This window comes from Dipodomys merriami, unplaced genomic scaffold (assembly GCF_024711535.1).
Source record: "Dipodomys merriami isolate MVZ:Mamm:240054 unplaced genomic scaffold, mDipMer1.0.p SCAF_8, whole genome shotgun sequence".
NCBI lineage: Eukaryota > Metazoa > Chordata > Mammalia > Rodentia > Heteromyidae > Dipodomys > Dipodomys merriami.
The window spans coordinates 51137150-51165000 of NW_027206401.1; the positions used below are offsets into that span (position 1 = coordinate 51137150).

Genomic DNA, 27851 nt, shown 5'->3' on the forward strand with positions numbered 1-27851 from the left:
CCAGATGGCCTAGGGTTTATAATTAAGAGAAGTGATAGTAGTGAAAAGTTGTCAAAAGTTCTTCAAGCCAGGCATGGGTGGTTCACACCTGTAATACTAGCTGAAATCTAAGGATTATGGCTTAAAGCCAATTTGGGTAGCAAAATCCCTGAGACTCTTATCTCTAATTAACTGCCAAAAAGCTGGAAATCATTGAGTGGCTGAAGTGGTACAGTGCCAGCCTTATGTGAAGAAGCTAAGGAACAGCACAGGCCCTGAGTTCAAGCACCAGTGCTGGCATAAGAAAAAAAGAAGGTTTCAGACATGTCTTAAGTCACACATATTGGAGTGAATTGAAAGAATTATCAAAGACAAAGAAGCATATCTTCAGTTTTATTATTTGGAATCTACAATTGCCAAGTGGCCTAAGGTAATTTCTTAACACCACTGCACAATACACGAACACATATTTAGAAAAATTGCAAAATTATTCCTTAAAAATTATACTCTAGGACATAGTTTACTGGCCAAGCATAAAAATATCTACTCCTAATGTACCTTTCTTTACTGTTTTGTACAATCTTATTGATGTTTGTTTATGGATAACTTGTAGATGCACAGAATTGAGGGAATTATTTTACTTCAACCACGTTCCAATTCTATGAAGAGTACTTATTTGTAAACACTAGGAAACAAACATATTCCCTCTCAAAACCTCTAGCTGTTGTTTGCCCATGATTTTTGTTGACTTACTGAAGCAATGTTGAAGAGGCTACCTGGTCCCACTCCACGTTGAACCTGTGTTTGCTTTGGGGCATAAATTATTTCATCAGTCTAAGTATTTTCTGGGCATGTGTTCTTATATCTGGACTTGAGAATGACTTACAATGCTTATTTTAAGGCAGATGGACTTCAGACATCTTATTTATAGCACTTCTTAAAAGCAACTCATCCTCTGGAACTCTGGATCTCCCATAGTGTGTTTGATGTGTCTAGAATATGTGCAATGTTGGTGTCTTGGGGGAGGGAGAGGTACAGTGTTAGAATTACAGCTCATTTTTGAAGGTTCCCTTCTTGTGGTACAGTAAGCATAGAAGCAGGGCCAGACAATTTCATAAAATTAACAACACCAAAGCTACAAGTCAGGTTGTTACTCTTTCGCAAATATTTACTTAACAGACCTAAATACCCAGTTGCTCTGGCTCTTCTATAATGCAAATCAGTTCTGTCATCTTTCCTTTCTCCCTTGCACCAAGACTGTCTTTGACAGCCCTTGGCCTTTCCCATGATCTGTTCCACGAGTTTGCAACCTGACTCATTAAAGGCACAAGGTGATGCAAGAGAATACTGTCCTGTGTTTAGCCCATTAAATGTGCCATTTGAACAGGAGTCAGAAAGGAAATGGTAGAGAACAGGAATAAAAGCAGAGGCTTGTCATCCATGAGCTTGGAGCCACTGATGGCTATGAAGAGATTTTCACTATCAATCTTAACAGCAACTTGATGTAGTCGAAAGCTGGTTGGACTTGAGGTCAAGGACTTTGGAAATAGGTCATGGATTTCTCAGTCATGAATAAATGGCCTTGAGCAAGTGAACCTTGTGAGGTCAGTTTCCTCATCTGTCAAAGTAGGGGAAGGAACTTGTGGGCATTAAATGAGACAGTGTGCTTAAAATCCTGTTGGACAAGATACAATTCCATGTAAACAGCTGTTTGATGGGATAAAAATGGATAAACAGGAGAAAAATTATGTGGCTTAAAGTTAATACGATTTTGTTAACATTTTGATGTACATGCGCAGTCTGATTTGTGTTCTCCCTATTTGATTGCTTTCTCTTTCTTCTAACTAGGTTGCTGGAGAGCTGAGGTCAATCTCTTCCTTATACAATGCTCTAAGATGCATCTTAGGAGCCTGAGGATGATGTGCAAAGTCCCAAAGTTAGGACCTACAGGGAACATTTGAGTCTCACTTGGGGGGAGTTGCAGTTTCACATTAATGGCAAGGAGAACTTTTGGCTATTGGTATATAAAAAGGATCACTGACCAAAATGAAAGAAATATTAAGGGAAACCTCCCATGGTAATGATTTCCTGCTGAAAATTTGATCCGACCTTCAACTGCTGGATAAATTATTTTCATTTTTAAGATGTATTGAGAAACCACGCTGATATCTTGGTCACCTAGAAAAAGACATACATTAATGGAATTACAGAAAAAGTAATTACCAGTTCATAATAAGAAGTGTGGGACAAACAGTGTCTTTCTCTAAAGCTTTTGGTAATTATAAAAGGGAAGGCACTCAGAAGGGTGACATTGTCCAAAAAGAAATGCACTTTTTACCTGGACTTATGCAACTATAACCCTTTGGTCCATAATATTTATAATAACCATTTTGGATTTTTTTAAAAAAAGGGATGGCATTCACTTTACAATTCCAGGGGTCCAGTTCACAGAGACAAGAATACTGGTGATCATAAGGACAAAGGAGTTGGTTGACCTTTCATACTGCAGACATGACATACGCTGGTTGTTTGGAATTGGATGACTAGAGGAATAGAGAATGTTATCAGGATCTTCTCCATCTCAGGAGACATGCCACTGTCGTAGGCCTTGCAGTAAAGCATGGCCCTTCCCTGAAATTAGAGGACACAAGGCCTTTCAAAGCAGGCAGCTGCAACCGATAATGGCAGCTCCCCACTGGAAGCAGTATCCCGTTTGTGCAGCTACAACCATAAATGGTAACAAGAGACCCCCTCCCCCCCGAAGTAATTTTCTGCTCATGCAGCTGCAACCATATAAATCTTAGCCCCGCCATAATGGAGCCCTTCGCTCTCACACCCTTCAGGGCTCACAGGAACCCGACTCTATGTAACTGTGCTCATAGTACCCCCCTGGCTGTTACTCTCAGCCCAGAAGGTAGCCTGTCAGGTTACTGACACTAAATTCCTTTTCTCTGTATGTGACCATGTGGCCCAGTGATTTTCTTGGGGAAGCCTTTCGTAGGTGCTGTGACTCTGTTCAGGGCCATCCCATTGACTTTGCTCTTCCCCTATCAGCGAATCTCGACCCCTCTGGCTCCCACTGAAAATCACCGGAGGTACTCTCTCTCTCTCTCCCATCACTGAGCACTCGGACTTCACATCCACCAGTGGCCATCTACTTCCACTGATCCTCCTTGGTGAGTGAGCTCTTTTCCCAGAACTGAGATTCCATTGCTGATGGCTGAAGTCTTGGTGCAGAGCTCTGGGGCTCCTTCCAGGCCTTTGCCTTCCAGGCTTTTTGCCCTGGACTTGGTGGATCATGGGTGACCATCCCTTCCCCGTCTCCTCCACACTTTTGCCAGAGGAGGAACTTTTGGGGGTGCTCACTGTCCCTTGTAACTAGTACCATGTGCTCTTCACCAGAGGAGAGTCCTCTTCACATATCCCTTCCCACTCCCCTTTGGGATATAACTTCTGGGAGCGCTGGGGGGAAAATGGGAAGAGCTTTCCTATACACAGGCTTTTCCTTTCTCCCCTCTAAGCCCAGTCACTGCACCTCATGCTCCCCTTTACCAACACTGCCACCTCCACTGCCTCGACTTGCCTCCTCTCTCCCCCCTGCCTCCTGCCACAGCTGGAGTCCTCCCCCATACCACCCATGCACTCTCCCTCAGTCTAGCCTCCTGCAGCTCAGCAGCCCAGGGCGCCTGCTCCTCTCCTTCCCCTCGGGGAAGTGGCCAGCACCAAAGGCATTGTCTGGGTTTATATGTCTGTCTGTCTGTGTCTGTCTGTCTGTCTCTCTGCCTTTCTTGTTTATGCTCTTGAGAGTTGAGATGCAGATGGGGTCCCTTCCCCCAGGTTTCCTCTCAAGGCTAGCCTCCCTGGCTTAAATTCTTAGTTAAAACTGTCTTTCTGTCTCTCCTCGAATGCACCCACACTCTGTTACTGTGTGACCCTGTCTTTCTACCTTTGTCTGTCTGCTTGCTTCTTAGAGGTCATTTTGTACACTAATTGTCTTGGTGTTGCTGTTTTTCTAGTGCTGGCCATGTGATTCTAAACTTATCACTGATTCTTTCTTTCCTTCTTTTCCTTCCTTCCTTCCTTCCTTCCTTCCTTCCTTCCTTCCTTCCTTCCTTCCTTCCTTCCTTCTTTCCTTCCTTCCTTCCTTCTTCTTCTTCCTTCCTTCCTTCCTTCCCTCCCCTCTCTCTGTTTCTTTCTTTCTTTCTTTCTCTCTCCTTCCTTCCTTCCTTCCTTCCTTCTTCCCTTCCTTCCTTCCTTCCCTCCCTCCCTCCTTTCTTTCTTTCTTTCTTTCTTTCTTTCTTTCTTTCTTTCTTTCTTTCTTTCTTTCTTTCTTTCTTTCGTTCTTTCTTTCTTTCTTTCTTTCCTTTCTTTCTTCTTTCTTGTCAGTTGTGCGGCTTGAGCTCTGGGTCTGGGTGTTATTCCTGAGCTTCAGCTTAAGGTGAGCGCTCTACCACTTGAGCCACAGCTCCACTTCCAGTTTTCTGGTGGTCTACTGGAGATAAGAGTCTCCTGGACTTTCCTGCCTGGGCTAACTTTGAACCGTGATCTTCAGATCTCAGCCTCCTGAGTAGGTAGGTTTACAGGCATGAGGTACAGGCGCCTGGCTGATTTTTTTTTTTTTAAGAAAAAACCTAAGTGTGCCTTAAAACTTTTGTGTGCAAGTGTGTGTATGAACACATTAAAGTAATCTCATTGTAATACATGCAAACTGTCATCATGGTATAAAAATTCTTTGCTTTTGGACTGCAATAGTAGCTAATGTAAACCTTGTGTTAAAGGTGTTAATTATCAAGTGTGCTGCTCGTTAAAAGGAAAAATCTTTATCAATAGAAGCTGTGATGTGAGCCTAAAATCTAGCAAACTGTTCTGGCCCTGCAACCTGACTGTGGGGAGAGTCACACTGAATTGCCTTGAGACAGTTTTGAGATAACCTGGCTCCACAGGCCAAAGGAAAAAAAGGAGGCAGTTTTAAATGCAAACCTCATCAGATTTGGGTGTGAACAAATGTGTCTAAGAGTTAAATATAAAGAAAACATAAGAAAAAAGTAAGCCACCTTAGATACAGAGCTGACAATAGTTTCAGTAGTATCCTAAAGTGCTATACCTAGCTAAGCAGTTGTTAATTAAAACTCCCTCATCAAGTCTACTGAGTTTTAATCATTACAGATTTTTATCCTTACAGAGAAATAGCTGGCAAGCATTTGTTGGTCAATTCTTAATGAATTACAGGTAGGTTCTGCTTATTATTTCTATTACTCTCTTTGCTGCTTCAACTGGAAATAAAAGGGTTTTGTGGCAAAGGCTCACTTTATCTGAGGATTGCAGTTCAAAGCAGCCCAGGCAGAAAAATTCTTTTGAGTCTCTTATTTCCAATAAACTACTAAAAAAAACCCAAAAACCAAAAAACAAAAGTAGCACTACAGCTCAAAGTGGTAGAGTGCTAACCTTGAGCAAAAGAGCTCAGGGACAGCACCCAGGCCAATGAGCAGAAATGTCAACTGAGACAAGACATCCCAGCAGTGAGCACCTAGACCCCTGGGACAAAGCCACTCTTGACAACAAGGGATCGTGGAGGGGAGTAAGAAGGGATGGCATCACATCCTAAATGGAGTCACTGTGAGCTCGCCCTTTCAAATTAACCAGAGCAGGGAGATCAAAAGAAAATAGTTAATGAACATGCCTAATGGTCATACCTGTCTTCTCACTGGACAGGAACTTAACTGAGTCTTAGTGCAGTTAATCTAGGCAGCTTCGTAGGTCTCCCATACATACTCTATAATCCAGACATCTACCAAGGCCTCTCACTGGTCTCTTAACCACTCCAATCCAGCCCTACTCTCTGACTGGTTATTCTCAACCAGTCCACCATGCTTTCCCCCACCCAGTTGCCAGACACCCTAGGCACTCCCTTTCTTCCCCTAGGTTAGTTACAAGGGAATTCCTCCTTCCCTATAATAGGCCACACTGGGCTTGTGCTCAGAATGAAACTTTTCTGGCTTGTGCCCAGGGTGTGCTTTCATGTCTCATTCATATCAACTGGTCCTGCTACCTTGTCAGCCTTCTGCCTGATCTCACCTTTTTCAAACGTTTCTCTTTAACAGAATAATAGCCCTCACTCAGGATACCACCTGGGAGCAACTCAAAGCCATCCTCTTACTGCCGGCAACCAGAGGCTTCAATTACACTGCCCTGCTCTGCCCTGCCCTGTACAGACCTGGATCCTGAAGACCCCAGACCCAGTGACTCCTTGAGGCCCCCATGTCAGCAGGAAGTAGCCAGAAAAGACCACGATGCCCCTCAACTTTCTATACCTCTTCAGGGTTTCACATGATGGGGATCTGCTTTGCTCTCATAACTCCATGCTGCTCCCATGGTCTACTGACCACCCTCCCCTAAAGCACCCCTCCAGGGTTTCAGAAAAACTTCACCCCTGGCCTTTATCTGAAAGTGCAGGCTGCCAGTGTCAGAAGGATACCCCTACCATAAAACCTGCCAAAGGGGACAGTTTAGACAATAAGTTCCCAACAGGACAGGACAAAAAAAAGAATCCAAAGAAGAGTCTCACCTGAGCATGTATAAAAACCAACAAGTCCCCATGCCTTTCCCAATCACCCTTACAGGCTGGAGATTTAGTTTATGTCTCCAATACTCATCAATCTCAACCCTCCACCCACTCCTTTAGCCTCCTTCCTAAATGGGATGGTCCCTACCCCATTATACTTTCCATCCAACAGCCTCTAAGGTCCAGAGCCGCTGCATTGGATTCACAACTGTAATAGAAAGCTTCATCAGCCTACAGCACTCTCTTACAGCACACTCCCCAGACTCCCCTCAAGACCTCTGCATCTGGATTACAAAGAAAGTGGAGCTGAGCCTGCCCAGCATTCTGGAAGACTCCACAACAGTAAAACACCTGAGGACTTGTTCTCCACAGGTGAGTAATCTCCTCCCCCCACATCCCACTTTTCTCCATATCTCGCTACTATCAATTTCTCCATATTTTGTGGGCTGAACGCCATTTTCACCCTAGACCTCCCTGCCCTTCCTATTGTCCTCTGTTTGGTGCAGGATCTACACTTGCAAGGCACATATCTGACTTAACCCCAGAAGAGATATATACCTTTCCCCACTTTCTTTTTTATTCTCTTACCTTCTTCTATTCTACATAATATTTTTCCTTGCCCTTGATATTCTGGAAACCTTGCAGCATGTGGCCCATACTTGAGCAGAGCCCCAGGTACATAAACCATATGCCTGGCATTTTTATGTGATTACTCCCTCTTGTGCTTTCCTCGGCTTGGTGCCCCTCCACAGGATGCACCAGACCCATAGCCCTCTCCTTCAACTAAGACAGGCCTGTACTTCAGAATGTTATTATGTGTCACATTACCACTATGACCCTAAGACCCTCTGTCTCATCTCAGATCAGGGCAATGACTATTGCAAACAAGACACTACTTTCCATAGCTGCCTTTCCTGGAGCTACAAATTTCATTACTGCCATTCCCTGGACCTTGACCAAAAATTTGGCCTGAGAAACAAAAATTTTTTTTATCAACTGCACCCATAATATTACCTTTACAATAAATAACCCATGGGACAAAAAGTGGGAAATAGGAGTAATGCGTTCAACGAATTCCCAACTAACTACCAGAATAATTAAGATTTACTGGGTGTATGTGCCCATCAACCTCAAAATAGCCCTTGAGGTGGTTTTCCCTAGCATAAAAAAGTCCTCTACAGCCTTAAAAAATTCTCTATCCTCCTACAAGCCTCTCACCTGGAAAAGTCTACTAAACCAGTCTTTTCTTCAAGCCCTCAATTATACTGCAACAAATTGTTTCCTTTGTGCTGTTACAGCAATCCCCTGTAACTATGGTTCCTCTTAATGTTTCTGCTAAAGATAAAACCTGCTCTGCACCCATTACGCGGTGGCCCTCAAACCTCCTCTTGCATTATAAAATGCCTCTGTGTCTTGCTGTAGGACTCATAATTCCTTGTGTGTCCTGCCAAACCTGAGGAATACGTCAAGTAAACATCTCATGACCAAATCCTTAGCACCAATGGAACCGTCTTTTGGTGCAGCTCCTCTTTGACCAGGTGTATCAGTCCGAGCTCTCCCTCCCCCTGCATACTGGTTTCTTCAGTTCCACAGTACACTTTGTATGCCCACACAGAGTTCAAAACCTTAAGTACCTTCACCTCAAACCCACATCCAGGCTGACAGAGACAGGCCATTTTCCTCCCAGTTCTGGTGGGAGTGAGCTTGATGTCCACTGTCATCTCTGTAGGGCTATCTGGTACGAGTCTCTACCATTCCATAACATCTAAGGAACTCAGTGAACATCTGCTTTTCTCTATTGAGGAAAGCAGAGACCCTACACCTTCTACCAACTCAACTTAATTCTATGGCTGATGGCACACTCCAAAACAGGAGAGCTTTAGACCTTCTCACTGAAGAAAAAGGTTGGACATACATCTTTTTAAGGTAAAAGTGTTGCTACTATATAACCATGTCAGGACAAGTGGAAGAAAATATACAGGCATTAGACAAGCTTGCCACTGACTTACACGCTAGCGACGCTCCCTCGTTTCTGTATTCATCCCTATGGAGTTCCCTAGCCACATGGATGTTGCCCCTGCTGGGTCCTCTTAGGGCCATTTTTGTTTTCCTTTTAATTATTCCTTGCATTTTTAGATGCCTGCAAAATATCCTCACAGAAAGAGCAAGACTTCACCAACCAGATGGTCAGTCAGATGCTCCTGGGGCAATACCACATTACCCCTCAGGATACTGCCACATAACTGGCTATTATCCAACAGGAAGCAATTACAGAAGATGGACCATCACCCATGCACCCTAATGTGATATTCCCACCAAACATAAACAGAAAAGGGAGGAATGGTACCCGGATTTCCTCATCTCAGGAGACACACTGGTGTCTTAGGCCTTGCAGTAAAGCATGGCCCTTCCCTGAAATTAGAGGACACAGGGCCTTTCAAAGCAGGCAGCTGCAACCGATAATGGCAGCTCCCCACTGGAAGCAGTATCCCGTTTGTGCAGCTACAACCATAAATGGTAACAAGAGACTCCCCCCCCCCGAAGTAATTTTCTGCTCATGCAGCTGCAACCATATAAATCTTAGCCCCGCCATAATGGAGCCCTTCGCTCTCACACCCTTCAGGGCTCACACGAACCAGACCCTATGTAACTGTGCTCATAGTACCCCCCTGGCTACTACTCTCAGTCCAGAAGGTAGCCTGTCAGGTTACTGACACTAAATTCCTTTCTTTGTATGTGACCATGTGTCTGAATGAAGCCTTTCAGAGAAGTCATCGATATCATAGTTTTTGCACCACTCCAAAACTAAGGCCATTGGGAACTTGGGTCAAGAGTAATTAGTTGAGAGTCAGGCACTGGTGGCTCATGCCTATAGTCCCAGCTGCTCAGGGTTCTGAGAGCTGAAGATAGCTAATCAAAGTCGGACAGGGTAGGAAAGCTTGTGAGACTCTTATCTACAATTAAATACCACAAAGCTGGAAGTAGAGTTGTGGCTCAAGTGGTAGAGACCCAGCCTTGAGTGATAAAGCTCAGGAACTACATCCAGACCCTGGAGTTCAAGCCCCAGCCCCAGTACAAAACAAATAATATATAAATATATGTATATATATGATATATTCATATATATGTAAATTATATATATATATATATATATATATATATATATATATATATATATATATAAATTTAAAAACAGATTTACTAGCCAGGGACCAGTGGCTTGCACCTGTAACTCTAGCTATTCTGGAGGCTGAGATCTGAGGATCATGTTTCAAAGCCAGCCCAGATAGGAAAGTCTGTGAGACTCTTATCTCCAATTAACTACCAAAAAAAGTCACAAGTAGAGCTGTGGCTCAAGTGGTAGAGGGCTATCCTTGAGTGTAAAAGTTCATTGACAGTTCCCAGGCTTGGAGTTCAAGCCTAGGACTGGCACATACACACAAAAAGACTTACCCTAGGGATGGTTGGGTATATATGTGTGTGTGAGGGAAGGTCAGAGTGATGATATTCCCCAGCGCTGTGCTGCTGTCTTCCAACAGGCAAAGCAGAAGGGAGTCAGCAGCACAGGGACAGGATCTGTTTTCTAGCTCTGCCCTCCTGGTACTATAATAGCATCCTTTACAACCCAGTTCTTTTGGTCTTGAGTACTTTTGGGACTGACAGAGGAAGAGCCCTGTGTGCCTACCGGAGTCATGTTTTAACAATTCCTTTTTAATCATCTGGAATCCATCGCCCCCGCTGGCCAAGTAGCTGGGGAGGATCACTTTGTACGTTTCGTCCAAGTTGAGAGGCTCGTACTGTGGTACGCGGCACCGGGTGCAGAGCACGTCCAATCTGACCACTCTGTCCCCAGGTTTCCGGGAAAGATCGTACACCACGTGGATTCCTAGAAAAGAATTTGTAAAAATGTCCAGAATTTAAAGACAAACAAAACTCCTAAAACTAGACCCAAGACAGACTTCTGTCGAGCAAGGAAGGGAGTCTTGCCAATATCTGGAACTGAGGTGCTGGACTTGCTTCTCCTTCAGGTTGAGCCTAAGTGGAATTTCATCATGGAAATCAAAGGGATGCTTAGTGACCCTTTCTTCGTTAGGGTCGTGGTGTGTGTGGGGAGCAGGGAGTGGGTGGTATGCCAGTACCCAGACTTGAACTCAAGGCTGTTGTCCTTAGCTTTTTTGCTCAAGGCTAGCACTCTATCACTTGAGCCACAGCTCTACTTCTGGCTTTTTGCTGGATAATTGGAGATAAAAGTCTCACAGACTTTCCTACTCAGGCTAGCTATGAACCTCTTGTTCCTTACATCTCATCCTCCTAAATACTTAGGGTTAGAGGCAGGACCACTGGCAGCCAGCTTGGGGCCATCTTGAGTTCCCCCAAGAGTTGTGGGACCCACTGGAAGTAAAATGGGCATTGAATCAAAATTTTGTGGGGAAAAAAACCTCCACATTGCCCACCCTAAAATCCTTAATCACTCTAGTAACTTAATTCAAAGGGTTTAGCAATGAGAAAAAGAGGCAGAAGGCCTGTGTAAACAACTCTGAACACTAAACTGTGGTTACTTGGGATTGGACTAGTTTCCTAGCACCTTATGTTGTGAAGCTATGCTGGGCAGAAAAGTCCCACAGATTCTTTATTGCCAATAAAACAGCAAAAAGCTGCAAGTGGCAATGTGGCTCAAGGGGTAGAGAACTAGCACCTAGAGTATCAGAGCACTCCTGTTTCTTCTGCTTCCTGCTGGGAAAATGCTGGGTGTTAGGGCCATGCCATAGGAGCAGGCCAGGGCTAGCTGTTCAATCTTAACAACAGTGAGTTCTGCCCAAGAAGACTCGCCAGCTCAGTACCACTCTTCAAGTAGGGCTATGATGGAAAGAAAGTGCAGCCAGAAGGTGGTTTCTGAGGAAAGAAAATGATTAAGGATTAATTCTCTGGAGTGTTAAAATTACTGGGGGATGGGAATGTGTGTGTGTGTGTGTGTGTGTGTGTGTGTGTGTGTGTGTGTGTGTGTGTGTGTGTGTGTGTCTCAGTCATGGGGCCTGAACTCTGAGCATAGGCGCTGTCCCTCAGCTTTTCAGCTCAAGGCTAGCACTCTACCACTTGAGCCACAGCGCCACTTCTGTATGGAAACATCTCAGAAGCCCTTGCAGCTTTTTGCTAGTTTATTGGAGATAAGAGTCTCACAGATTGCTCTGCCCATGATGACATCACATTACAATCCTCAGATCTCAGCCTCAAATCTAGGAAGACCTCCAGCAGCTGATAAGCCTAGTGTTGGTAGGGTGAGCTCCCATGGAGGACCTACCTGATGTCCAAATCACAGTTGGCAAATATTGCTCACTGCCAGGGTGCCAGGGCTTTGGAACCATGAACTCTACCCTCATCTCCATAGCAATTGAAATATGACGTATTGGTGTTGAGTGTGTGTGGAGGGGGGAACTCAGACAAGCTTGACCACAAAGGTCACCTTGAGTGGGTGGATGAGCCAACCAGCAGGAAAGCTCACATCATCTTGATCAGCTGTCCTCAGACCAGCGACTTACCGCCCACCTGCAGGAACTCTCCCGTGGACTGGCCATAACGATGCACGCTGTGCTCAAAAGCCTTCTTCAGGGTGGAGCCTTTTAATTGGACCAAGTCAAATGTGCCTCCGAAGGGCAACACAGCAGCGAGGTTCTCCCAGGTGATGGTTCCTGATAGTAGCCGCAGAGGCAGCAAAAAGGAAAACACAGCTTGAGAAAACACTTACCTGAGACCAGGTCCCTTGGAGCAAGGGAGGAAGCCAGGGAGCGGCAGGGAGCTTAGGGAGGGGTTGGGTGGCAGACCTAGAAGCTGAGGAGGCTGCAGGTTGCTTAGGGAGGAGATGGATGGTGGGGCTGGGAGGAGTTGAGTCTTATCCAAGCTCAGGAGGCAAGGACGCAGGAGCTCTCTGGGATTCAAAAGTCCACCACGCTGCGCCTGGTTTGGACACAATCTCCAGGAGGTGGTTAAGCATGATTCCTTCCTTCAGAGAGGTGTATCGCCACCACTTGTTCTTGTCTGGCTAGAAAATCAGTTGAGGCTTCATACTGACATCAGTTATGTTTGACAGCATATAAAAGAGTGTTTTGGAAATCTAATTGATTTGTTTCCCATTTCTCAGAATCTCAGTCATCTATAGGCAAATATACTAAAATACCAATTTAATCCAATAACGTGTCCTTGGCCTGCTCAGAAGACTGGTGATTTTGACTTTCTTTTTTCAAGCAGATATGCCATTGTGTTTTGCTTCAATTAGCAATTTGGCTTTGCAAATCAGAAATACAGGCCATCTTGGATTCTGCTGAGCCTGGCTGCTGCATGTCCATCTGTCTGACTACATGGAAGAATCATGTGTGTATCCTTTGGGCTAGGCACCACACTTAAGGAACAGCTAACTCAACCTTAAAGGTCTGGCGTGTTGGTACATGAGTGGCAGCAGAGGGGAGGGATACTGAGGCTAGTCAGGACTATGATCAGGGCTGAAACACCAGGGGAAAACAGGGTAGAGGACAGAGGGAGCTAGGCCTGGGCAGCATACCATTATTTTGCTCATCAATTGGTGATCGGATACCACCTCCATTTAAAATACACATGGACACATGGTTCCAGAACATTTCATCTGGGTGTCTAAGGTTGTTGTTAATCTGTAACACATATTTGCATTAGTTTTTTTTCCTGAATCTTCTTCCTTAGGATCAATTCCAGGAATCTAGTTAGCTCTGCTAAGAAAATGAAATTACTCCTCCCCTCACCTACGTTCCCAGAGAATTCTCATCTGGAATTAGAACTAGTTTTATGTGCCAGTAGTCATAAAACATTATTGGTCTAGTTGTCTTCTTGGTCTTCATATAATTTATTATAAGTGAACTACGATGTGACTAGGATTCTCTAAAATTCTTTGAAAAGAAGAAAGCTCTTAGCCCGTCTAAAACCCACATCCCCCAGGCTAGAGAACCATGGTAGAACAATCCCTTGCCATGTGTGCAGTCTGGATTACAAGCTAAGTCTGGTGTGGACCAGCCTGCAGGGCTTCTCCTCCCAGGATCCTCTGGGTCAGGCAGTGACCTCAAGCCTTGTCAGAATACCAGACTGTGTGCACCAGTCAGAATGCTCCAAACAAGAGCTCTTTACAGGCGATCATGTTTTCTGATTGCTACATGCTGTCACTCTGTGCTTGGGAAAAGGTTCCAGGTTCTCTTGAGTCAAGTGGAGGAAGAGGGTAGACAAGTTAGATCTAAGCAGATCTATCCACTGTCTATCTGTTTACCTAGCAACATCTTCAGTTTTAATTCTTTTCTGTGCCAGCACTAAGGCTTGAACTCTAGGGGCTTGCACTCTTACTTGGCTTTTTCTACTGAAGGCTGACACTGTCACTTGAATCAAACTTCCAGGTCCAGCTTTTTGCTTGCTAGTTAAAGATAAGAGTTTCTTGGATTTGTCTGCCCAGGCTGGCTTCTAACCTTGACCCTGAGATCTCAGCCTACTGCATAGCTAGGAGTATAGGCATAGTATAGCAGTGCCTGGCTAAAAATACTGTAGTTCTTAGCTATAAAATGATGGCTACTCAATCTAGGTCAGCTACTTGGTGTGAAATCATCAAGCTTTTGTCTGGGCACTAACTGTGTAAAAATTCCCAATTGTGCCACAGGTGCCTGTGGTACCTTTCTTCCTCTCTCGTCTTCCTTTCTTCTTTCCCTAGTCACAGTGCTCTGCACCTCCACGCCACTTACCATAGCATCACAGATCAGGTTGCCCATGTTGCATTCTCTGAAGCGACATGACTGGGTAGTGCCATCCAGGTAGACAATGGTTTTCCCCAGTGCCTGGGTAGAGTAATTATCTAATTTTAGCCTCCAGCGGTTAATATCTGCCTTTATGGTTGGATCTAGAAGGAAATGGGGGAAAAAGATGGAATAAAGGTAGGAGGAAGAGAGGAATCCTGTGGTTACAGCAGATCTGACAATGTAAATCCTGGAGAAGGAGTCAAACCCACTTGCTAATTAGTTCCCATCTCTAGGTACATTTTAGCTTTATCTATGACATTTCCTTAGTAAAAGCTGTTCTGTTTTTTGGCAATTAGATTTGGAATGGATCTTAATGCAAGGACCTGATGAACATGTAAGTTCATTAATTGAACTTGAACTCTCTACATCAGGCTGAGTACCTGTCTGCCTACCTGGGACAGATTTGGTGGTAGTGTCAGGGATTCTGAAAGTTTCAGGACAAGTACTGAGAACTTGCTGAATTATGGACATGGTCTTAGATGTCCCTTCTCTGCCCCCCACCAGCTAATGAGAGATCTGTGTTGTGATCACAGGCTCTCCTGGATGCTGGAGGGTCTCATGGCCCATCCATCCTCATCTGATCATGAGAAACAGCACAGGGCTGGTAAGAGAAGCACCGGCTGTGCGTATGCATCCTGTGTGAACACAAGCGATAGGAAAATGAAATGGATTTTGACTCTAAATCCCAGACAAGTAAAAGTAAAAAAAGATATTTTTAATCTACCCCCCTGTAAAAAACAAAAAACAACAACATGGGTCCATCCTACTGAGCCACTTGACCATGGCACCGGTCCTTACTGAATGGAGGCTGAGATTTGCATTCTGCTTGGCCCGATTTTTTTTTTGGGGGGGCTGAACTCTGGGCCTGGGTGCTGTCCCTCAGCTCTTCAGCTCAAGGCTAGCGCTCTACCCCTTGAGCCACAGCGCCACTGCCGGCTTTTTCTGCTTATGTGGTGCTGAGGAATCGAACCCAGGGCCTCATGCATGCAAGGCAAGCGCTCTACCACTGAGCCACCTTCCCAGCCCCCCATTTTGTTTTGTTTTTGGTCAGTCCTGGGGCTTGAATTTAGGGCTTAGGTGCTGTTTTTACTCTCCTAAGCTTTTTGGCTCAAGGCTAGCACTCTACTACTTTGAACCACACCTCCACTTCCAGTTTTCTGGTAGTTAATTGAAGAGTCTCTCATGAGGTTTCCTATCCAAGCTAGCTTCAAACGGTGATCCTCAGATCTCAGCTCCAGACTAGTGAAGATTACAGGCATGAGGGAAGGTGGTTCAGTGGTAGAGCACTTGCCTTGCATGCATGAGGCCCTGGGTTCAATTCCTCAGCACCATATAAGCAAAAAAAAAAAAAAAAAGCTGGAAGTGGCGCTGTGGCTCAAGTGGTAGAGTGCTAGCCTTGAGCTGAAGAGCTGAGGGACAGCGCCCAGGCCCAGAGTTCAGGTCCCACAACTGAACCCTCCCTCCCCCCCCCAAAAAAAAAAAGATTACAGGCATGAGTCACTAGCAATTACTTGGCTAGGGCAAAGCTTTTTAAAAGCAGAAAACAAAGTAAGAGAACTTTGAGAAGTCAATGGGAATTGGGGTATTGGGAGTTAAAAAAAATCAAATCACTTCCTCTGTGCAGCTAACTTCTTCAAAAGTATCAGAGTCTTTCTGAAATCTTTTTTTAAGAAAAGGAAGAGAGAAGGGCAAATCTAACCACCTGTTTGTTTGTTTTTTTTTTACTAGTATGACCTTCTGAATTTCACTTACCTTCTGGAATGCTGCTGTTTAGAAGAATGGGATTTCCATGTGAAGTGATAACATTTCCTTTTTCATCAAACTCGACTTTCAGATATCCTAGGTATTTGCCAAAAGCATAGGCCTGGACCACGGGAACCTTGCGCCCATCATCGGCAGTGACTATGAATGGGTACTTCCCAGCAGGCACCTCTTTGGAAGGTGGATTGCCTGAAATAAAAATGCCAGAGCTGATCAAGTCAGTCCTTGTACAAGGCTGGCTGTGGGCCCGTGGACCTCTGGCTGGATGACAGTGAGCTTTAAAACTTGCCAGCTGCCGCTCTACATAGCTGGTCTTTCAGAGTCTGCCCAGGCATCTGCCCATTTCTAAATACCCTTTTGGCACATAAACCCTTCCATTCTCAACTCAGTAGGCATTTTCTAAGCCCTTCCTAAGTCCAGGGCATTGTGCCTGGTGCCTAGCTTACCCTATTTCCATCCTGGCTCAGCCTTATTCTTCTGAGGTGGGCATTTAACTTTACCATACTTCAGTGTCTCTGCCTGGGAAATGGGTGAAATAACTAGGCCAGATCTGCAGGCCTGTTGAGACAGTGAAATGCCTACGATTCCTTAGCATGGTGTCTGGCAGGCACATGAGGCAATCGCTTCTTACAAGGTGGAGGCGACCTCTGGGAACCCTGGCCACACACTCACGGGCTTAGAATCACGAATGGAAAGCAAGCAGAAATAACTAAGAGCTGTCCTTAGATTTTTGTGGTGACACAAGCTGTCTCCTGGGGTTCCTTTTGGAAGAACCATGTTCACCAAGGGGACTGCCCAGCACACAGACTCCCTCCCCAGCCAGCCCTCAGCCCTGTCAGATTCTGCAAGCCCAGCCTCAAGGGGGCTCTAGGGAGAGCCGCATCTCCCACAGGCTTTCAGATGCCCCCACCTGCGGGGGAAGCGTGGCCGCAGCCTGGGCTGGGCATGCATCAGCTGGGCTGTACACATCCTTTCACTGTACCTCTTCCCTGTTCACTGTGGCTGTCTTTTTGTTCGAGACAGCGTCTCAATATGTAGCCGAGGCTATCCTCAAACTAGCTGTCCTCCTGTGCAGTCTCTCATGCCCGGCCATGTCTTATCTCCATAGAGAATAATGACATAGTTTGGGCTCTTTGGAACCAGAGACTATGAAATCAATCCCCATAGACTCACTACTGTTTTTCTGTCATCTCTGTCTATGTTTGTTTATGATTAGGTATGAACTCCTGTTAGGTGTTTACAGAGGTCCAGAAGACTTCAGCACATGCTGGTTACACACAGATACCAATCCTAAGAGCTGGCCTTGAGTCAGACTCTGTGCTGTATTGCATTTAGTTCTCTAAACTTCCCATGTGGCAGGCCCTATTATTAACCACACTTTGTTTATTGTTTATTTATTGCTGGTCTTGCGCTTGAACTCGGCCTGGGTGCTGTCCCTTGGTTCCTTTTTGGCTCAAGGCTAGCTCTCTATCACCTGAGCCACAGCACCATTTACAGTTTATTCTGTGATTAATTGGACAGAGGAGTCTCATGGACTTTGTTGCCTGGGCTGGCTTCAAACTGCAATCCTCAGATCTCAGCCTCCTCAGTACCTAGGATTATAGGTGTGAACCACCGGTACCTGGCCTTAACTATACTTTAAATAAGAAGACTGGGCAGGGTACTGGTGGCACACTTCTGAAATCGTAGCTACCCAGTAGGCTGAGAATCATGGCTCAAAGCCAGCCTGGGTAGCAAGCTGTGGGAAGCAGAGCTGTGTCTCAAGTGGTAGAGAGCTAGCCTTGAGCAAAAGAAGCTCAGGACAGTGCCCAGGCTCTGAGTTCATGCCTCAGAACTGGCAAAAAGAGAAAAGAAAAGAAAAAAAAAATGTCAAGCTAGTATGTGAGGCTCTGAGTTCAGGTCCCAGTGCTGGTGCAGACACACATGCGTGCGAGCGTGTGTGCGTGCGAGCGTGTGTGTGCGCGCGCGCGCGCGCGCACACACACACACACACACACCCACCAAGCAGACAAGGAAAATGAAAAGACTACCTGTAAAATGCAAAATACTCAAGGTCTCACAATGACATGCGATGGGGAACTTGTTGAAAACCATAGCTGTGAGACAGAGTCTTATTTTCTGCCTACCACCCAATAACTCCTTACCATGTGTGATTCTCATAAAGTCCATAAGCTGGTTGTCAAAGCCCCTCACAAAGTTAAATGCAAACTCATAATTTGTGCCAAGCTACTTCTGCTCCTGTCTCTTCACCAGCCTTGCCATGCTTCTGTGCTAAGGGCGGCTCCTTGGAGCACAATAACCACAGGGTAATTGCAAACACCAGCACTTCATAAGTAGGAGACAGCTGCTTCCAACTTTAAAGTACCATTTTCATGCTTCTTCTGGAGGAAAAGCAAAAGCCTGAGACCTTTTATTTTTACAAAAGCAGCAGATCTGAAATCCAGTGAGAGCCTTGTTCCATCTCCACATGCAGTAATACAGATTGACAAGCAGACAATCCGAGGCAGCAGGAAGACAGATGTGCTGCACAGTAGCAGGAAAGATGAATTCACTGTCCCTATTCTGGTCCGTGTTTCTCCTTTGGACCCTGCTAGAGCCTGCTCTTCACTTCAGCTGACCAGGTAGTTAGGGCAGCCCCCACCCCAGCTTCTAATTTCCTCTTCTGAGTGCAGAGGTTTGGGCAGAGGCAGTTCCACAAATGTCCACTAGGTGGCGAACATCCTATGCAGGAGGAAAAAGCACTAATAGTTTGCCTAAGTCAGTAAGTAGTCTAGCAGTTTCCTGTCAACTTCCAGAGAATGGCAAGCCGTACTTTTTTTCTCTTTTCTTTTTTTTTTGTGCCAGTCCTGGGTTTAAACTCATGACATGGGTTCTGTACCTGAGCCTTTTTCGCTCAAGGCTAGCACGCTACAGCTTGAAGCAGAGCTCCACTTCTAGCTTTTTGGTGGTTAATTGTAGATAAGAGTCTCACAGATTTTCCTGCCAGTGCAGGCTTCAAACTGCTTTCCTCAGATCTCTGCTTCCTGAGTAGCTAGGATTTACAGGCATAAGCTACCAACCCCATTATTATTATTATGTTATTATTATTATAATTATTATGCCTATCATAGAAATAGCTGAGCTTGAATAGAAAATAGGGAAGTGGCACTATGGTTCAAGAGGTAAAGCTTGCCTTGAGATGAAGAGCTCAGGGACAGTGCCCAGGCCCAGAGTTCAAGCCCAAGACCAAAACCCCCCCAAAAAAAGGACACTGACAATTAATTGAGTCAATTGTCAATCAGCATATACTCTGAAAATAGGAGTACACAGCAAACAAGAGCACTTAACAAATTCAGACAGAATTTGTTCAGACAGAACAATTCCCAGATCAGAAAGGCCTTAAGCTGGGCATCAGTGGCTCATGCTATAATCCTAGGTACTCAGAGGCTAAGATATGAGGATCATGGTTCAAAGCTAGCCTGGACAGGAAAGTTTGTGAGACTCTTATCTCCAACCACCAACAAACCAGAAGTGGAGCTACTAGCTACCCTTGAGCACAAAAGGTCAGGGACAGTGCTGAGGTCGTGAGTTCAAGCCCCAGAACCAACATAAAAAAAGATGGAAGGAAGGAAGGGAAGAAAGAGAAAGAAAGAAAGAAAGAAAGAAAGAAAGAAAGAAAGAAGGAAAGAAGGAAAGAAAGAAAGAAGGAAAGAAAGAAAGAAGGAAAGATGAAAAGCTTGTTGCTTCCTTTACTAGAATAAAAAAATATCTCATTTGCATCTTAAATGAACTGAATCAGGAGCCGGAGGTGGTTTCTGATGTGGCTGAGGCAATAGCTGGTCTTGTTCAGCTAATCCCTGCCTCTCGGGTGACTGAGCCCTCTCTGCTCTCGGCCCTCCCCTTCCGTTTGGCAATTCCAGAAAACCACTGGGAGGGAGGGCAACCCAGACTTCACATTTTCCACACCATTCTTTGCTACTCAGCCGAAGGTTCTTATGCTCAAAATATTCTCTCCACATTAGCCACATCTTTGTCTTTAGAAACCAGATTCATCATCTGGGCAGGATAGAAACTGTCCATCTTTCTGTTCCAGTCACCTAGCCAGGAACCAAACCTGGACGAGCATGGTGCTGTGGGTTGATAGGGTGTTGGGAAACCCAGGATTCTTAGTGCCAGGAGGGTACCTGAGGAATTCTTCTAAAGCACTCTTCTCAGAGCCAAGGATTTCGGTGATTCCAAGTACATGTCTGGACAGCTGTCCTCCTGGGTCACATGGTAACACGCATGCCAATGAGTGGGCCTTGGTGGCTTTCCACTGGCTGAGTGTGTTAAGGTAGCCTATCTGAAGATTTTTTTTTTTTCCTGCTGGTCCTGGAACTTGAACTTAGGGTCTGGGTCTTGGTCCTAAGCTTTTTTTTTTTTTTTCCCTTCAAGGCTAGCAGTCTACAAGTTGAGCAAGAGCTCCACTTCCAGCCTTTTTTTTTTTGTCAGTCATGGGGCCAGAACTCTGGACCTGGGCGCTGTCCCTGAGCTCTTCAGCTCTGGGCTAGCACTCTACCACTTGAGCCACAGTGCCACTTCTGTTTTTTTCTGCTTATGTGGTACTGAGGAATTGAATCCAGGGCTTGCAAGGCAAGCACTCTACCACTGAGCCACCTTCCCAGCCCCACTTCTAGCCTTTTTGATAGCTAACTGGATATGAGTCTCGGACTTCCCTGCCATGGCTGGCTTTGCCTTCATATCTCAGTCTCCTGAATAGCAGGCATGACCCACTGGTGCTGGCCTGAGAATTGTTAGACAGATAGGGAAAAAAAAAAGTGGCAGACATCACATGCGTCAGATACCATGTGGCCAACCATGGTGCCTTGGGCTCCTGCTCAAATGTTTCTTCTTCCCACAATGCCCTAGGTGCCTGACCAGCCAATGAAAAGAACTGGGGATATGCAGGCATCAAGAACTCAGCACAAAGCCTAGGGAAGGTAGTATCAGAGGAACCCCATGCTAGGATTCATTAGGCTTCATGGTGGGGTCCCTTTCCAAATAGTCTCTACATTCATGGTTTTCCTTTCACTTTCAAATAAGTTTCCTCTGTTTACCTTAAACACTTCCGGCTTTTCATTCTCTAGTGGGTACATTCATGGTTTTCCTTTCACTTTCAAATAAGTTTCCTCTGTTTACCTTGAAGACTTCCGGCCTTTCATTCTCTAGTGGGCAGAGGCAATCTGTACTCCTAGATGGCATTAAGTCTGAGAACTTCAATGTGGGATCCTTAAAAACTGGTAATTATTCTGGGCCTGGTGGCACCTGTTTATAATGTCAGCATTTGAGAGGCTGCTGTAGCATGATCAAGACCACCTTAGAAATGCAATGGATCATAGAAAGAAAAGAAATGCATTGGGAGATGATAAATTCTACAGGTCTCTTGGTGTTCACACTGTGAGTCCAAAGGAAGATATTCTTAAGAGAGGATCACAAAGGTTTGATAGCTATGTGATTTGATCATATCAAATAACATTTATCAAAATGAACTCCAAGAAATAGAAAGAAGATTATTTTTCTCGCTGGTGGTTTTGTTTTATTTTCCTTTTGTCATGCTTGTTTGTCTTTGGGAGGGTATGGAGGCACAGAAATGAAGGGACAAAAGGTGAACAAATGCAGCAGTGGTACTCACTAGATACGAAGTTGAAAATGAAGAATACCATTTGTGGGTGAGGATGTGAGGGGAAAATGGGGAGAGAGCAAGGGAAGGGGTGACATTGTTCAAAAAGAAATGTACTCATTACCTGACTATGTAACTGTAACTCCTCTGTTCATCACCTCTATAATAACAATAAAAAATATATAGGGCTGGGAATGTGGCTTAGTGGTAGAGCGCTTGCCTAGGATGCATGAAGCCCTGGGTGTGATGTCTCAGTACCACATAAACAGAAAAGGTTGGAAGTGGCGCTGTGGCTCAAGTGGTAGAGTGCTAGCCTTGATCAAAAGAAGCTCAGGGACAGTGCTGAGGCTCTGAGTTCAAGCCCCAGGACTGGCAAAAAAAAAAAAAACATACATACACACACACAAACAAGACCACATTAGGCTACATTGCTAGACCCTGTATCAAACTCTCCTTCTCAGGCCAAGTCTGGCTAGCTCCACTTCAATTTGATCTTTTGATTTGTAGAGAAGCATTTAGCCTCTGTGGCCTAATTTTGTTTCCTAAATTTAAGTTTATATTAGTGACTTAAATCAATAGTGGCTTAACTCTCTCTCTTTCTCTCTCTCTCTCTCTTTCTTTCCTTTCTTTCTTTCTCTCTTTCTTTCCTTTCTTTCTTTCTCTCTCTCTTTCTTTCTTTCTTTCTTTCTTTCTTTCTTTCTTTCTTTCTTTCTTTCTTTCTTTCTTTCTTTCTTTCTTTCTTTCTTTTTCTTTCTTTCCTTCCTTCCTTCCCCTCTTTCCTTCACTTCCCTTCCTTTCTCCTTCTTTCCCTCCTTTCTTCCTCCATCCCTCTCTCCCTTCCTCCCTATTCTTTCAACTATGGGGATCTTTTATACACAAAGATCCAGTATCAAGTAGATCCAGCCATCAAGATGAAAGTCCAGTGACTCAAATAGGTTAAGGGCACAACCCAGTTTTCTAGTCCCTGCTACTCAGGGTCAGGGTGGAGACTGCTAGCCACTCACGACGTCTCGTGGCCCCGGCTGCCACTTCTGCTATGCCTTATCTAGGAGTGGCTCTTCATGTGGAAAAGGGAGGGGGTCCTCTTTCCTATCAACACGGCTCACTCAGGAGCATCCAGCAATGGTAGGAGTGAGTCACTCTCATCGATCGTTTCTGTTCTAAATCAGGCTTCACATACTGCCCTATTCACTCAGAATTCAAGGGCCTAGGTACTACTTGCTACCTAAGCCCACACGGAATTACTATACTTCGTACATCTTCCTATGTACTGCACCCATTCTTTTTCTTACCCTTTCAGTGACAAATGGGAGCTGGTAAAGGGATTAGATAAGCATTGTCAGGTAGTGCCCAAGGAAGATAGAAGACCCAAACTTCTCATGAAATCTAAGCAAGCAAGCTCCTATATCTGCCTGTCTCCTTGCTTGCCTCACTGAGGAAAGCAGGAAGATGTGTTGACTAGGGAGAATTCAGCATTCATGTGTCCCTCATCCAGACATTACCTACAGAACTCCAGTGTGGGCCAGAGATTTCCAGTTTGACTGTTCAACAGGGCAAGGCCTGTGGTGTTTGCTACATCTTTATGAGGCCAGGAGAGAACCCCATTTCTTTCTTTGATTTTTCTCTCTTTCTCTCTTTCTCTCTCTCCCTCTCTTCCTTCCTTCCTTCCTTTCTTCTTTTTTTCCTTTCTTCCTTTCTTCTTTTCTTTCCTTTCTTTCTTGCCAATCCTGGGGCTCAAACTCAGGGCCTGGGCACTGTCAAGGCTAGCACTCCACCACGTGAACCACAGCAGACTTCCTGCTTTTTCTGTGTATGTAGTACTGAGGAATCAAACCCAGGGCTTCATGCATGCTAGGCAAGCATTCTACCGCTAAGTCACCTTTCCAGCCCACCCGTTTCTTCTCTTACTAGAACCTGGCATTCTCCTGGGTGAGTATGATTCTAGATTCCAGATTTCCTATTCATGTTTTACATTCTACATCAAGTGTCTATCAAATGGAGGAAAACACTTAAAAAATCACAACAACACAGATATCCCCTAGTTCTATCACTATAGCTTATTAAAATGCAGAGAGCAAGAGAAAGGGGCAGAAAATGATTGGTTTTCATTTTGGGGTGCTTATGTGGCTCTATTTACTAGGAACACTTCTTAGAAGCAATAACTATGAGATTAAAAAGGAGGCCAATAGGACCAATAGGCCAATAGGTGATATCCCTGTGATACACACAGGCACATGTATGTATATATATATGTAAACACACATATATGTATATAACATATTATTATAGGAAATAAGCATCGAGCTGAAGGTATTCCCAGAGTGGTCTTCTATGGTGTAAAATGCTGGGTTGGTCACTCAGGGCTGAATCCTAGCAGTCACTAAGGACAGCCCTGGGCAGGGAGGGGAGGGGAAGTGAGGGAATGTGACACACACTCTTCCCAGGAGCCCTTCCTTGGGCAATAAGGCAGGAGCCCTGGCTCCATATCATGGGAAGTACTTGGAGACTCATACCAACCAGTAGTCCCAAGTTTTCAACCATAAATGTTTCTAGTCCTGGGGGAAATGGGTAAACTGAGGTAAGAGGATTGGGTGAAGCACAGCCATGGTGTTTGGGCTAAACCACTGCATCCTTGTTTTCTTGTCTTTTTAAGGTCAGAAGCTACAACTATTCATGAATTCAGCTCAGATTCTTAAATCTCAGAGACAATTGGGGCTGGGAAGGTGGCTCAGTGGTAGAGTGCTTGCCTTGCATGCATGAGGCCCTGGATTCGATTCCTCAGCACCACATAAGCAGAAAAAGCTGGGAGTGGCGCTGTGGCACACGTGGTAGAGTACTAACCTTGAGCTGAAGAGCTGAGGGACAGCACCCAGGCCCAGAGTTCAGGCCCCGACAACCGACCCTGCCCCCCCGCCCCTGCCCCCCCCGCCCCTGCAGAAAAATCTTAGAGACAATTAAAAAGACAACACAAAAATATAGCAAAGTAAATTTTGCTATTCTTTGGGTTTTTGCGGGAGGGGGTTGTGTATAAGTGTGCCATACATACACAAAGGAAAAATGCTGAAGCTTAGAGTGGTTTAGAATCTTGCCTTAGTTCAGACAGTCAGTGGTGACTAAGCTGGGGAGCAAAAGCCCTGTGTGTATGTGTGAGCCAAGGCCCAAGAAAGTCAATAAATGACATCCTTAGCTTTTTCACTCCAGGCTAGCCTTTACTTGAGCCACACCTCTATTTCTGTTTTTGTTTTCTTAGTTTTTTGCTAGTTAATTGGAGATGAAAGTCTCATGGACTTTTGTGTGTAATCCTAAAATCTCAGACTCCCAAGCAACTAGGTGTGAGCCACGGGTGTCTGACAAGGATTGCTTTTTGTACCTATTCAGGACTAAGTGATATAAACTCTTTGCTGTAGGCACTTCCTGTTTGATACTGAGTCAGATGACTCAGAGCAGGCCTTGTTCTTACAGGTCTTCACTCCGTCCACATAGTTGAGTCTTGCCTAAGTGTAAGCCCAGACCTGTGCACTCAACAGCCAGGGAGCTAGGCCACAACACCACCTGAGGAGCTAAGATTAGAAGTGTGAGCCACTGGTGCCTGGCTTAGGTTAAGATTTAAGATTGATGGTTAAGTTTATGGGATTTAGAGAGCTTTATTGTAAAAATGAAATTGGCATAGCAAAATAGTTGGCAAAGAAGAAACAATTATTCATAAGACACGTCCTCTTTGAAATCATATATATTAAACATATATATGTATGAGTAGTTTGAGGAGGGAGTTGGGGGCAAAATATATTTTAGGGAAAAAAACCATTTGTTTAGTGAATCCAATATTAGTTGGAGTTCTCCAAAGTGGGTAGAGAATTGGCCTACTTGTCTTCTCCTTATTATATCCTAAGGCCACAATTCCCTCATGTATTACCATGCTTAATCCCTACAGCACATTTTGGAGGTAGCTCCTCTGAGGTCACCATTTATAAAAGAAAACATAAAATGCAAAAAGATGAAGTTCAGAGTGGCTTAGTTACTTGCCTAAGGTCAACTAGCCAGCAGTGACTGAGCCAAGGAACAAACCAAGTTAACCAAAACAATCACAAGGCATGTCCTAGGAAGCAAAAACTTACTTCTGGTGGAGTAATTAGTGTCTGGTGAAGAAAGAGAGGGCTCAGGATTTCCCAGCAGTTGGTTATCAGCCTTCCTTGCAAAGGATCTTCCTTTGCAATTTTGGTTTTGGTTAGTCTCAGTTTATCTTGGAAAGCAATGTAGCCCACACTGATGTGTGTGATTTAGCCACTAAGTCACACACAAGTCTGCACGCTTAAGCTTTTTCCCATTAGAGGCTGGGTCTGGGTCAGGACTGGGCATTTATAAATGACTTGAGAAGGTAAGTGAGTGTGTGTATGTGGGGGGGGGGACAAGTTAGCCCCATGCTTACCCCACTCAAAACCTCACCGGGAAATCATCTTTGGGGCCATACCTCTGCCCCTTGGCTGATTCTCCCATTTACTCAGTAAACCAGGATGTCAGCAGTCCTTATCAACCACCCTGATGGCCAAGGGCACATTCTTTGTTGGAGAATGTTTCCCTGTCCTGTGAATGTGGAAAACATTGTTTTCTTGCTCTCCTAGTCCTCATTATCTAAGCTACCAGGCTATGAATTAAAGGAGAGTGGAACAATGTTTTCAAACAACAATTGAGTCCTTTTCTTTCTTCCTTCACTTATCCCAGTGCAACTGGGACACATTCAAAGAAGGTCTAATTGATAATTACACTGCAACTTTCCAAACAAAATACTGCTCTTTAAATAACTGAACATTTAAATTCCATATTCAACAAATGTAAGCCTAGCCAGGTGCCAGTGGCTCATGCCTGAAATCCCAGCTACTTAGAAGGCTGAGATCTGATGATCTCATGATCATGGTTCAAAGCCAGACCAAGGTAGAAATGTCTGTAAGACTCTTACCTCCAATTCAGCAGCAAAAAGCCAAAAAAATGGATCTGTGGCTCAAGTGGCAGAGTGCCAGCCTGGAGTAAAAAAGCTAGTGCCTAGTTCAAGCCCCAGTACTGGTACAAAACCAACCAACCAACCAATGTGTGCCTAAATTCAGAAGCAATCTTAATAAAAATGAGGTCATTAATTAAAAAGAACGTTGATAAGTCAAAGAATGTTTTAGCCAGGCTTATACCTGTAATCCTAGCCACTCAGGAGTCTGAGACCTAAGGATTGCAATTCAAAGCCAGTGGGGCAGAATAAGGTCCTGTAAGACTCTAATCTCCAGTTAACCACTCAAAACCCAGAAATGGTGCTGTGGCTCAAAGTGGTAGAGCACTAGCCTTGTAGAGCTCAGGGGCAGCACTCAGGCCATGAGTTCAAGCCCCATGAACAACAACAAAAACTGTTTTAAAGGAGCAACATGGGGTAGCATTTTATCCAGCCAAAGCTGCTGAAGTAGAGGGCTCAAGAGACTTTGTGTGAGAGTATATTAGACTTGCCAGAAAACCACACAGATATACAGGTACAAAGAACACAGAAAAGGTTTATTGCCAGCAAAGTGTCTGGCAAGACCCCTTCTTACAAGAGAGAAGTGTTGGCTATTGTCTCAGGTGACCATTTTATAACTTGAAGGTTTGGGAGATTCTTGGTGCCTTATATGGTTATAGTTGCCCCAAAGGAGTACCATCCCAGGTGACCTATATGACCTGTGAGGTTCAGGGGATCTTGCTGTCTTATATAGCTACAGCTCTCCAAAGAAGAGCTCTCTCAAGGTTAAAGGGAGGTGGAGGCTAATTATTTACTACCTCCACAAAATGGGCCTAGTGTTGACTAGGGAAAGAGCATGATAAGCTATGAGAGAGGAGGCTATTGGGCTAACACCTTGTAAGAGGCAACTTAAAAGATGCTTTGAGGGGCTGGGAAGGTGGCTCAGTGGTAGAGCACTTGCCTTGCATGCCTGAGGCCCTGGGTTCGATTCCTCAGCACCACATAAGCAAAAAGAAAAAGGCCAGTAATGCCACTGTGCCTCAAGTGGTAGAGCGCTAGCCTTGAGCTGAAGAGCTGAGGGACAGTGCCCAGGCCCAGAGTTCAGGCCCCATGACCGGACCTCCCTCTCCCCCCCAAAAA

At 44.9% G+C, this 27851-nt stretch overlaps 1 protein-coding gene across 1 annotated transcript in view; it reads right to left on the minus strand.

Moving 5' to 3' along the window:
* Positions 1-358: 358 nt before the first annotated feature.
* The window catches only part of Nt5e (5'-nucleotidase ecto), a 61602-nt gene continuing 34109 nt past the window's right edge, over positions 359-27851 (minus strand). The window contains exons 4-9 of the mRNA XM_070010973.1: positions 16093-16290; positions 14287-14441; positions 13095-13200; positions 12079-12228; positions 10227-10427; positions 359-2157 (exon numbers count right to left, since the gene is read on the minus strand). Of these exons, the coding sequence (XP_069867074.1) occupies positions 1994-2157; positions 10227-10427; positions 12079-12228; positions 13095-13200; positions 14287-14441; positions 16093-16290 (974 nt within the window). The 3' untranslated portion in view covers positions 359-1993. The remainder of the gene's footprint in view (positions 2158-10226; positions 10428-12078; positions 12229-13094; positions 13201-14286; positions 14442-16092; positions 16291-27851) is intronic.